General features: G+C 44.1%; 1 protein-coding gene across 1 annotated transcript in view; it reads left to right on the top strand.

The window, feature by feature from the left end:
• The first annotated feature begins 246 nt into the window (after positions 1 to 246).
• The window catches only part of grid1a (glutamate receptor, ionotropic, delta 1a), a 326,996-nt gene continuing 313,677 nt past the window's right edge, over positions 247 to 13,565 (top strand). The window contains exons 1-2 of the mRNA XM_050071845.1: positions 247 to 690; positions 2,272 to 2,427. Of these exons, the coding sequence (XP_049927802.1) occupies positions 612 to 690; positions 2,272 to 2,427 (235 nt within the window). The 5' untranslated portion in view covers positions 247 to 611. The remainder of the gene's footprint in view (positions 691 to 2,271; positions 2,428 to 13,565) is intronic.

The following is a 13,565-nucleotide window of genomic DNA, read 5'->3' as shown; positions in this document are numbered from 1 at the left end:
TTTTTGATACCTTCCAATCATGTGTTTAGATATCGGCTCTCCAAGCGTCTTTCTCCGGCTAGTCCAAATCATTTCTACCCGGCTTGTCGGGACAGCAGCCGAGTCGTGAAGTCTCTGCAGTCACGTGATCGAGACAGGACTGAAGAGTGTGTGTGGGTTTCTTTTTTTTTTTTTTTCGGAGTGTGTATGTGAGCGTCTCTCCGTGTGTAGTTAGAGGGGTGTCCCTCCTCCGCATTTTTTGCTGCTTGCCATGCTTTAGACGCCGGAGCGCAGGGAGAGAGGCGAGAGTGAGAGAGGTAACGCCGGTCTCTCTCACCGGGCTACCTGTCTTTTCAGTCTTACCTCGGGTCCCCGTCGGTTCTTCCTCGTCTTTTTGAGCCCACCTTCCTGCGGTCGCCTTGTTTTTGTTGCTTTAAAAAATAGAAGAAGAAGAAGCTGAATTTCTGCTGGGTTTGATGCGGGTCTGGTGCGCCAGGAGGAGGACCGCGGTTCTGTTTTGCGCTGGGTTTTGATCATCTTTTCCTTTTTTCTTTTTTTCTTTGGGTGCTCCATTTGGACAGTATAGGACAGCCGAGCGGAGCTTGGATGAGCCGCATCGCTGAAATCCCGAGATGGAGTTGCTGCTGATCTGCCTTTCCCTGTGGATATTGCAATGCAATTCGGCCAAAGCGGACTCCATCATACATATCGGTAAGCGTCCAATGGCACAACATGCTGTTTGGGTTAGACAGGTGTAAAGGCAAAGCGTGCGGGGATAAAGCTCAGCCAGCGCATACTGCGTTGATCACAGGATTTTGGTGAGAGAGGGCGGGATAAATAGTCTATTCAGCTTGCATCCTGTGTTTAAGCAACACTTTGACTCTCAAACGAGTTGGAAAGTTGGCGTTTTGTAAACGGCCGTGCCTCTGACCTTTACTGCCACTGCTATTTTCTCATTATTTGTCGCAGTTATTTATTCATCTGCCTATTTCTGCTGACGTTTCTCACACTTTTCGACGGCAGATCAATCACGCTGGCTTCACATCTAAACCCTCACCACTGCCGGCCTGTAATTTGCAAATTATGCATCCAAAATACCAAGAAGGCCCGTGTCGTGCAAGCTTTGGCGAAATTAATGTCCAACAGCCAAACGGCTGAGGCTTTTTTAGACCAAGCTGCCTCTTGTCTGTACCCGACAAGCCTCAACTTTCACCGGAACGTGACTGCAATGTCAATAACTAGACAGAGGGAATGTCAGTGGAGTTTCGTTTTAGAGATGCAAAACGCATAGAGCCTCTTTGTTCCCAAACTTCAAACCAGAGCTGCTCTTTTATTCACAGATGGGGGATGCTTTAAACTCATCGCGACGTCCAAATGATTCTGATCTGTTTTTTCCTCAAACATCGCATTGCATTTTGACATACATACATGATCTTCCCTCACACATACACACACTCCACACAGACACACACACAGAGTAAGTGCCTTGGTTCATGTGCCCCTTTTTACGCACACGTCACGTAGCCATTTATAATGACTGGCGTTGTAATCTCAGATAAAAATGTCAATGTCACTGTGAGCAAATTTCATCTCGGTGCTCCTACACTGCTGTTGCTGCTGCTGCTGCTGGTGTTCACAGTTTACTGCAACAGTCTGGCAAGCAGCAGGTGCTCAGTCACTGGCTTAATACAGCGGTGGGACTCCATCCAGATAATATTGGCTGATGCCCCGCATAACGTTAGGGTACCCCAATTATACTTCTCATTTCCCGAAACCTTTTTCTGTGATATATGTGCGTCTACCAAAAGCAGCTGATGCCATTTTGATAAACAGGGGAAGAAAGAGGGGAGGGGGGAGAGAGACAGAGAGACAGTTAAGCTTCAGTATGCCTCCCACACTAGGCCTATAATGCTTATTGGGTAGGGTGCCATCGATCTAGTAGACATGACAGCCGTTTCTTTTCTAAGTTTGGCTGCTTTATGCATCAATAATAGTTTGTGTGATGTGGCTGTGTCGCTCTCCATGGTGCTGAAATCTTGTCCGGGCGCACGTGTTGCGCAACTTCAAGGCTACAAACACCACAAAAAGATACATTTCCAGTTCTGATAATCAATAATGCATCACTTCGACGCGTTTCTGGAGATTAAAAAGCTCACAGTCTGCAACAGCAGTACTCCAACAATGAATGCACAACTCATTCACTACTTCCTCCACCTACAACTCTGCTGTGCAATCACACGTCATCTCCTGCCGTTTCCTCTCTGAATAACCTGTGATTGTTTTATTCAACAGGTGCCATATTCGAGGAAAACGCTGTGAGAGATGACGAGATTTTCCAACTCGCCATCTCAGACCTGAGTCTGAACGATGACATTCTGCAGAGCGAGAAAATCACCCACTCTGTGAAACTTATCGAGCCAAACAACCCCTTCCAGGCTGTGCAGGAAGGTAAGCGCAATTCCCCCTGGATTATTTCGGCAATAAATAGCCCCTGCTATTTTATTTGATTACTTGGAGCTTGCAGGTCACGCCAGGAAGGCAGTCTCCTTGACTCAGCAGCTACTCCCATGCATAGAAGTCTCCACTGCTTTGATCTTGCATGTTTTTTGAGGGGCTGTGAGCTCCACATGTTGATCAGTGAGGGTGGTCGCTCAGGAAGCAGTCACTGATGATGTTCCATATGTCTCTGTGAGTGCACTGGCTCTATTTGTGTGTATGTGTGTGTGTGTGTGTGTGTGTTTGTGTGTGTTGCCATCTGCAAAGTGCCACTGTACTAAAGCAAGGTGTCTTCTGTGGTTGAAAAGCTAGGTGGAAGCATTGAGTTAGAGCTCAGCAGCTCAGGATAATATGTTATGTGAAGTAAAAAATCATCTGAAGATGATCAAATGTAATTCCAGCACCAATACTCCACTTCTCTAATCGCAGGAGAGAAAAATATTTCGAGGTTTTATGTCTCTTTGAAGGATGAGCACCACAGACTTGTTCATGCACATTTATCACCCTTCAGCTTTTTTCCTTGAAAATGTTTTTGTCTGCCTCATTTGGATTCCCTATAAGTGGCCAGAATGCACACGCCTCCACAAGCCAGATAGGAAATTAGCAGTGGAATTATTTTAGTCAAGGTTATCTCTCTCAGCCATTGAAAGGTGGTCCCGTGCAGTTGACTGCAACAGTGATTAAAAATTCTTCTGCTAAAATGAATCATTAAGACTTTAATAGGTTCGTAGGGACCTTCAAAGGCTGTTTATGTCCCCTGCACTTAGTTACCAGCCTGTACTTTTGTCCCCAGTTGCACAAAGGCCTTGATGAGTCATTGCTATTCATAGTGCCCCTGACAGGCACAGAAAGATGATAATATGTCCTGCCTTTTGCCATAATTATCCCCTGCCATTTAGCTGTGTTTCTCAACAATGACACAGATATCTGCTACTCTAATTCACTTTGCTTTTGTAAACTTAAATCCTCCAAATGAGGCTCACATGATGCAGAGTGGCATTCAGGCTCTTTAAATAAACCTGAAGTACACAGAGAAGATATTCCAGGTTGCTGCCGCAGAGATAAGATAAAGGAGGAATTATTACACACACACGTGGCGTGGCTTATTTACCCGTCGCTGTTGCTTGAGATGCAAAAGTGTAGTAATTAAACAGACTTGCCAGCAAATCATTTGCCATGCGTGCAGGATTCTGATTACTTTAGCAGCGCAGTCAGAGATGGTGTGTTTAAAACGACACTCGGTGGAGGTTCTACACACTGAACTCTGAATGCTAATTATCTTAAAGTTGTTTTATTTTGACAATCCCCCAGATGATAATACAGCCCAGTGTCATGCCTGTACAGAAGCCTAAAGGGACATACAGAAGTTGTTGATGCTCTTAAAGAAAACATGAAAGATGTGAATAGAATTTGTAACTGCAGAGCTTGTTATTGCTCATGGAAAATTATTCAGAGCGTATTTCCTCCGCTTGAACTGCCTTTTGTTAGCCTTGATTGGGTATCCTTTAACATGCTTAATTACTGTTTACGGTTAGGCTCCTCTTAATCAAATATTCGCATAAGTGGGTGATTAGGGGGCATTCAGTTTCTGGAGAGAGTTGGGAGTAATGTGCAGTCGTTGACGTGAGGATCAATGGGTGGCCCCGGACTGTTGCACTACACGCGAGGCAGGGTGGCGAGTGCTGAGTGACAACCGGGATAAGTTGACCTTTTGCTTTGCTCTTTTGTTCGCTGCCATCCCACTGAGAGTGGCAGTCAGGACCTTGCCATCGCGTGGTGGAGAAGGAAGGGAGGGTGGGCATAAACAGGGAAGGGAGGGGGAGGTGAGTGAGAGGAATGGGGATGAGATGATAGAGGTGGCTGTAGCAAAGAGGAAGGGAGGGAGATTAAGGGTGAGAAGAGCAATGAGGATAAAAATACCCATGAGGACCAGCAGGAGAAAAACTGGAGAAAAAGAAGAGAATTATGATCAAGACCTGAATAAACATGAGTGGACAAAAGAAGAGCAGGACAAGATAGGAGTGAGGTGATGAGGAAAATTTGCCTGCCTAGTGAAAGGAGGAGTTGCAGCGTCATGTTTGTCCTTATTTGGCTCCCTTTGTCCTTGCACTTGTGGAACCTATATTAACGACTATGTCACATAGACACAATGCACACAGAAACACTCAACTATTCAGTCCACCCACGCTCTTATCGTTTAAAGATGACAGCTCAAGGCTGGCTGGATATACTGCTTGACCACACAACTGGCAGATGCTGTCCTATTTATAGGCTGGAGCTCCTGGAGAGGATGAATAGGGGCGATTTCAACACCAGGAGCGAAAACTCAGAAGAATATCTATCTTGGTAGCAGTTTATCTGATGCCTGTCATGGGGTTTTTAGATGACATCAGCATGCAATACTGTCACAGAAACAAACAAACAAACATGTGGTCTGTGCAGCAGCTTCATCCCGTATCTATCACATTTCCCTTTCGGTTCTTGTCCTTTACAGAGATTAAGATAAGGCACCGGCGAGAATGATAAAAATGGGTAAAAATCCTGTCTTTCTAAATCATACACATTTCTCTAAGGTTGAGATGTCTCCCCATAATGTGGCCACGCACGTTTTAACTGCATGTGCTGCCATTGTGATTAATTTTAGCGTTAATGCCTCACTTATCTAGTAACAGCCAGTCATCACTCAGGAGAGTCAGTCTGGGTCTTATAAGGATGTGAGCATCAAGTCAGTAATAACCTGGGAATGTTCAGAGCATGACCACAGCCCATATATAGTAAGGTACCAGTGTCTGCATCATATATCTAATGATGACATCTCTGAATCAAGCTATGACAACTGTTAATAGAGAAGTAATGTGCATTGAGCTGGTTTCTCGCTCATCTTGAGATTTGCCACCCCAGATTTTCCTCCCACCTTGATTTTAAAAGTAGATTTTTGTCCCCAAGGCCAGATAAGAATACACTAGAAACAAAGCGTTAACAGCCATTTCTGTCTTGCATTTTATTCAAAAGAATGGAAGTGGCAGAGAGGGGACAGCAGAGCTGCCAACTTTGTTGTGTTATTATGTAAATCCGAACCTACTGTATGCATTTTTCAAGAGAAGTTTAGCTTGTGAGGTGGATTTTTTTTTTTTCTTTTTCGCTGTAGTTTCTCACAGGATGTGAACTCTCCAATTTCACATAGATTACTAAATGTAAGGATTCCCCCTACTGCACCAGGGCTGAGTTATTCCATTTCTCAGAGCAAGTGGGGGGAAAGGATTGTGGTGGGTTGGGGTTGGACCATATGGTGTTTGTGCAGCATTTGGAATGTTTTCTTGGCATCAAAGCATTTAGGGGGCAGACAAAACAGTGCAAACACCTATAAAAAGATCTAACACACCATAAAACAACTTACAGAAAGCCACAGAGCCAAATCACCGCACCAACTGCAGGTGCATGGTTGCTTGAAATACAGCAAGTTATAACAAGAGTCTGCAGCCATGTTAGAAGTTCTATTTAGGCTGTGCTTATAGGCACAGTGGTGCTTTGAGCTCAATGATAATGTGCTAACAATAAGGGTTGCTAACATGCTGATGTTTAGCAGGTATAATGGTTACCATGGTCACCGTCTAAGTTTAGCATGTTAGCATGCTAACATTTGCTTATTATTACTAAACACAAAGTACAGCAGAACACTGATGGCAGTGTCATTAGTGTGCAGCAAAGCAAAGTATTTGACACATGGGCGGATTATGAGACAGCAGGCCTCTGGGCATAGATATGCAAAGGGGCCCCTCCACCTCTCCTACATAGGTGCAAGACACACAGTCTTTGTGCTGGTTTTGTGTGTCTTTGTAGTAATTTCCTTTCTCCTAGCAGTCATTTAGTGTCTTTTTGTTGTTGTTTTGGTCTCTTTGAGATAAATGTGTGTCTTAGTAAGGACATTTTGTGTTTCCTTTAGGTCATTTTATATCTGTTTTGGTCATTTTATGTTTCTTTGCAGTCCCTTTGCATCTCTGCCTGGTCTTTTTGTTGCTCTTTGTAGTCTTTTTGTGTCTCATTGTGGCCATTTTCAGTCTCTTCCTGTTCAGTACGTGTTAATTTGAGAGACATTTTGCATGTGGAGGCCTGGGAAGCCCCTGACACTTTGGGCCTCTGGGCTTGTGCCCGGTAGGCCCATTCAGTAATCTATCCATTGTCCATGATTGGGCAATTTGAAATTTTGAACTGAGGATTGTGCTTGATAAAAAGGTCAGAGTATCACCAAGGTCATTAAAATTTATATTCTAGGGAACTGGAATATCATAAGTTGCACATCAGTCAACCCAATAGTTGTGAGAATAGTTCACACAAAACCAAAGAGTTAATCCTGCTGGTAGCTGTCAATGAAAAGTCAGGGGATCCCCAAAGTCATTAGGATTCATCCGCTGAGTACTATGAATATCTGTACCAAATGTCATATCATTCCATGCAACAGTTGTTCAGACATTTTAGTTAGAACCAAAGTGGTGGCCTGAACGACATTAGCAAGTGTGGCTACCAATATGACAAAAATGTCTGACACAATCTATAGCCAACAGAGACAAAGTTAAGTTGAAACTAATCAATATAGGCATTTGGGCATGCATTATGTAGGGGGGTTAAAGTTTCTTTCATAGCAGTGATTTTAAAATCCCTTTTTATGAGATGTTCACGCCATTTTGTCAAAGCCCTGCAGGTTCCCACTTCATTTTAAAACATATATTTAGAACGACGCAGGTAGAAAACATAGCCATCTGGACACAGTTAGGGGAAGTAGCTTCCTGCTCCTCTAATGCGCAGTCATTTGTTGAGTGTTCTGTCCCACTGAGTCCTCTTCACACACCACACCACTACTGACCCTCCACTTTCAGCTAACCCCTGCCAAGGTAATGTCAAGGAGGATTTAATTCTGTGCTCTTTCTCTCCCTGTAAGCCAATAGACGTTGAGGAGAACTTGCAGTGCACTTTTTTTTCCCCTCTCTCTTTTTGCTCAATCTGTAATGACAAAAGTTGAAATAATGGTTCCTTTGAAAGTGTTGGCATGGGTAATGTAATATCCTCCATCTGATTCTCTGCTTATGACAACTCATTACTTGTCGTGCTCTAAACGTGATGGAATGCTGCCCTTTCACTATTATTGTCCCGGTGAATTTAATAATGCTGCATAAATCTTGGTAATGGATTTGTTTGTTTTTTTAATGTCTTTTTACCAGCTCTACACAGAGGGGGGATGATCAGGCCATTTTACCGGGCCCTGTTAATTACCCTGTGGTTATTTTAATCCGTCATAAGCTCCTCAATGGGCTGTATAAAGGCCTGCTGGTACCTTAATCAGCTAAGTGATGTTGCAGCAGAGGTATACCCTTCACCATTTAATCCCTCCACAATGTGAGGCCCACTACTCAGCATCCGTGTAGGGTTAACCTTTAGTTGGTTGCACACTGGTGGTCCAGTTTGTTGCGAGAAAATTTTCTTAATTCTCATTTAGGAGCAATTGGTTGGAAAGGTGGAGTCTTACTAATTTCAGGCATGACAAAATAATAATGACAAAAGCAATTTCCAAACTAGCGGGGCTACCTCTGCAGCTGCCAAAGAGGAGCTGGAAAGATGAGCTCAGCCAGTTTGAAAAATAAGATTTGGTTAGAATATATACATATTGTGTTTAAGAGGAATGATCCTCATTATATATGTTGTCACATTAAAAAACTACCAGCTGTGATATGCTGACTCTACAGGACATGCCCCCCACTAACATGAAAATCCATCCATCCATCCATTTTCATCCACTATCAGGGGCCGGGCCGGGGGGGCAGCAGGCTGTGCAAGAAACTCCAAACATCCGTCTCCCCAGTAATACTTTCCAGCACCTCCTGGGGGGCCCCAAGGCATTCCCAGGCCAGATGAGACATATAATCCCTCGTGTCCCAGCGTGTTCTGGTACTGCCCCAGGGCCTCCAACCAGTTGGACAGTTTACCCACCTGTCTTATCAGTTTAACATGAAAAGTGATGTAAAATGGTTGAAACGTCTTGCAGCTGTCACTCCAAGTGGTTCAGTAGTGGCACGAAAAACAAATAAATAAATAGATGAAAACAAGCACGAATAGATGATTGTTGCTACTAGCAACCACTACTGGCACAGTTGCATAGCAGCTTAACTGACATTGTTACATCTACCATTTTGTCTGATCTGAGTCCAGGCAAATATTGACAGACAGACACATTTTATCTACTCCCCAAATGCCCTTGTTGGAATATTATCTGTAGCTATTCCTTTTATTGCAGCTCCTTTGAAATTGTTGATTTGTGGTTTAGTAGAATTTAGTCTTTCTGTGATCATCTTACTGCTAACCAAGCTAGCCACTGTGCTAGCTGCCTGCTGTCATTTTGAGTAGTTTGGATCACTGTTGTGTTTTTTACTCGGCTGGCTTTTACTCTTGTGTATGTTTACTTGAAGAATTACTGTGTTGTAAATCCTGTGATAGCTTTGTTGCACAGTGTGACTACTCTAACAGCTTGTCTATACTTCTGTGAAATGTGTTACTATACTAATTCATTTTCACAATATGAATTAGTCAACAAGTCTACTGTTCTATCACACACAGGCTCCATTCTCTACTGGACTCTATGGGTAATACTCTCCTCCAATCATGAGCATGCATTTTCCAACTGAAATTTGCATAAAATAGCCAGCCAATCAGGACGTGCCTTCTGGAATACCTACCCCCAAGTATATAAGGCAGTATATACACAATGCTGTCCCCATCCTGTTACTTTGAGCAATGGTTATTTGCTTAGTAGTCAGGATCAGTGTGGCCAGGTAATGTTTTGTCACAATATGGCAATCATTCATCAGGCTCCACCTACTGTACTCATAGAGTCCAATAGAGGGCGGAGTCTGTGTGAGATAGAATGAATGTTACGATGTTGTAAAATCAGCAGTCCTTTAAGGCCTACACTGCTCACTGAAGAAGGTATAGGATGGCGGACGCATTGTGTACTGCCTTTTGTACTGTGGGGTCCCCACATATTTGGGTAGGCACATCCTGATTGGCCAGCAAATTTCAGTGGTTGAACATGTGCTTGTTGATCGGAGGAAAAAATTACCAAGTAGAGGGCTCCTCCTGTGCCCATAGAAATTGAGCATAGCGTTAGTTCAGGCAGGACATGATGTCAAGCTCAGCTCACATTTCAGCTACATCAGCTGATCTCAAACAGCCCAATCAACTGATGGAGCAGCTGACTGATGGAAGGGAGTCAGCTGATAGATCACATGATTCCTTTCTATGCAACCAATTGGCAAATCTCATTCAGGGCGCCCTATTTAAACTGCTCTGGCCTGCCTACTGTTGCTGCTTCCACTGCAAGCTGCTTTGCAACCTGCTTCCACCCCAGCTCCTCCTTTTCATGCTGTGTCTGACTTATCAATGTCATTTCTGTTTGTCATTGATGCTACTCTGTTCTGTTCCCGGGGGGTCTTTGCTGCTGCTCTCCTGCCTTAGGCTGTCCATGTCGGCGCATGGAAGGGCAGGGAGGTTTGCTGTCTCCGCAATAGGCTTTCCTCATTTTTGCACGTGGGAGGGCAGCAAGGTGTGCTCTCTTCGCCTTAGGCTTTCCACGTAGGCCAATGGAAGAGGCTTTCTGCATATGCCCGAGGAAAGGCAGAGAGGCCACAGAACAGAGCCATAAGTCCAAATATAATACTGCAAATGGAAATAAAGTTTTCTTCGACTAAAGTTTTATTGACTGAAATAGGTTGCACCCCATGCATACTGAGGGCAGAGGATTCTGCCTTGTATGTAAAAAATATTCTAACAAAATCCACTTTTGTATAGTTATGCATTAAATAGCATCCATTTTAGTCTCAGTTCAAATAAAAACGTTTGGAACGAAACAGGTAGTGTTGATAAAGAGGTCCCAGTTCATCTGAGGTTGGTAAGCACTGCGATATTCAATACATACAAACCATTAAGTAAGCATCCACCATTCAGAACTATACATTCAAACTGAGCCATTCCCCTTTGGCTTTGCTGTTGTATTGCAATGCAAATCTTATCTGCCATATCAAATATACAGCAGATAAGAATTTGTTCGGATTTTGAATCGGGTGAATGAGCACTGAGACACATGAACACACACACACATACACACTTGAAATGGATGTTCTGCCTCCTGATGACCTGAGAAGTTGTGTCTTGAATTTGTGCCATCCCGCTTGGTTTGAGCCTATGATAACACAGTGAGAGATGCCCACGTTGCCGCTGGGCTCGTGTGGACTGTTCATGCATTCGTTGTGAAAAACTGAAACAAAGAATGTGTGATTAACAGAACATCAAAGGGCTCGGATGTGTTGCTATTGTATTTTGCAAAGTGATATGGATATTATCGCATTACTGTATGTTTAGTGTTGGTCCCCTGCTGATTGCGTACTGTACACCACAGATATACTCATTCTCTGCTCAGTCTGCTGCTTTACTGCTCATTTTATCTCGTGGAAGATATTTTAAAGGCAAAAACCTACTTCTGTTGTTGCATGGGTCATTTTTTTGTCACACTGAGACTGTTATGTAACCGCCAGTGCAGCTCTGTGGATTATACAAACCTCTACTTGTCCCTCTATACCTGTGCCATTGACACCATACAGTGTGGATGACATAGGGGAGGCCCTATGGGACCTGGAGTCCACTGTGAGCTGACAGACACACTAAAGAATATGTATTCCTCCAGCTTTTCTTTTAGAATAGCCAGAGTCAGCAATGTCTGGCAGCTGCTGCAGAGAGAGAGATGAATACAGAAGGGGAGAGACACAGAGAGGTCAAGGCTGTTAAATGCTGGATCTGCGTAGTAGGCCTACAGGTTTTGTCCTCTGTGCTGCACAGGAACAGCTGGTCAGTTTTCCTCTCCTGCAGGGGGATACCTCTGTGTCACATAGTCTCAACATCTGTAACAGATGTCTCATTTGGCAGCTCTCAGACTCCTCTTGAAAGGAGCACAGAGACATTTCAAGACAAGCATCCAGTTATTTAAAAAAAAAAAGTGGAGACTGAGAGTGATTTTGGCTTTTGAGTCAGAAGGCTTGGTCCGCTGATTAACTTCAAGAAAAAAGTCAATTCACTTAAATGCCACGTCTGATCTGTATTCAAAGGAATCATCGGCACCGTGCTAAATGTCACCATGAGCAGGGATTTTAGTAATCTTTTAATTTCAGTAAACAGGGCCAGTCTTGTTGAGAAGCGTGGAGACAAGTTCTTACAGAGTCCCGAAAATGAATAAATAAATAAATATGGAGAGAGAGAGTAATGCGCTGCTTTGCTCGCTGTAATATTTCAACAGATTTTCCTGCAGGTTTTTTAGGAAATGGGGAAGTAGTGTTTGGCGTGTGATGTAAACAGAATTACTGTATTGAGCTAATTAGAGAGAGTGGCAGTCACGTTGGGCCTTTGTGCGTTTATGCATTCATCACACTCCCCATGCTGCCTCGCTGGCAGACAGCTGAGGGCTGATTTCAAAGTATTCTCATCGCTTTTCACTCTGGCACGTTTGATTGAGGATGTTCTGGGGGGTCATTGTGTATAAGGCTGACTAATGGCTTCTGGTGTGGTATGATGGCTGTCTGTTTTTGAAGGACACATGCGGGAAAAACACATTTGAAAAGCGGATACATTTTGAATACGAATCTTGATTGATGTTTTGACTGTTTGTTCCTCCCATGGTGCACACAGGACTCCTAAATTTGGCATCAGAAGAACACTATTTGGGTCATTTAGCACTGTCAGACAATGACATCAAACTAGCAGGCAACCAAATTCATCCTGGCTTGTCCCCGTAATTGTTGTTTGAAAGACATTTAGTACCTGTATTGATTTTTACAATATGACAGCAGCATCTGATGAACAACGAATGACTAAAAGAGCAAAGAATGTATGGCTATCAGACCACCTGCGCTCATGCCGCACATAACTCAACATGCCGCCTGTTGTACATACACATGAACACACAGCATATGTTTTCCCATTCACAGGTCTCCCAGCCCCATGTCTTATTCATGTTCCTGTCTTCTCTGGTGTGACAGATTTATAACGAGCTGTAGAGAACACTGTGACAGATGTTAGTGCTTTGCCACGACCCCAAACAGCCCCCAACCACCGCTGGGGATTGGCCATCAATACTACTCTACCTGTTAGAGCGAGAGAGACTGAGTGAGACTGAGATATGGAGAAAGAGAGAGAGAGAGAGAGAGAGAGAGAGAGAGAGAGAAAGGTTGCCCAAAGGAGATGTCCTGTCCATTCAGATTGATGCTGATGAGGCCCCCGGCCTCCGTCCGTTGTTATACATCGCAGTCCCACACGTTTGTAGCATCATTTCTCTTTGTGCACACTGTTATGCTTCGACTTTATTGAGCTGCTGAGATGAGGGTGGCGGAGGTAGAGTGGGTGTATGAATGGTAGGAGAGGATTTGCTTGTTTGTGCATGGTGGTATGAATATATGCCTTTACATGTGTATGCTGTGATATGTGTGTGAGCGTTTGTCGTGGTTTTATAGACGTGGGTTCGTGTCTGTGGATGTTTTTGAAAAACAGGGCCAGTTTGGTGAGAGGTAGCGTGTGTAATAGTTTGGGAATGGCTCCTTCCACTCACTTCTGATGCTGACTAGCTCAAAGGGAAGTGTGTATAATTTACTACCCACCACCTGCACCATTGGCGGCATGAAGACTTCATTCCAGGAAGGAAGACAAGGAGCAGAAAATCAGCCTCCAAGTAAATCCTATTAGAGGCTAAACAGGAGTCAGCCAAAGAAATGCTGCGCGGCTATCTCCGACTTCACACTCTTTCAGACAGACGGAGGAGGAAGATGCAGGGGGTGAGGAGAGGGGGTGGAACAGGAGTTTCTTAGCGAGGGTAAAGGGGTGAAGCAGAGTGAACTGGTGAGCGAGCATGATGATGGGGGAGAAAGCGGGATGATGGAGATGGCAGACGGCAGAGGGGAAGATAATGCAGGGAGAAAAAAGAGCAGAGGCTGTGAAATTTCGGGGCCGTATGGAAGACAAGAGGGGCGAAGTCAATCGAAACCGCGGACTCGGCTCACTAG

The sequence above is a fragment of the Epinephelus moara genome, chromosome 19 (assembly GCF_006386435.1).
Source record: "Epinephelus moara isolate mb chromosome 19, YSFRI_EMoa_1.0, whole genome shotgun sequence".
Classification (NCBI taxonomy): domain Eukaryota; kingdom Metazoa; phylum Chordata; class Actinopteri; order Perciformes; family Serranidae; genus Epinephelus; species Epinephelus moara.
The sequence above is the reverse complement of the archived record's forward strand: the minus strand, read 5'-3'. Positions and strand labels throughout refer to the sequence as shown.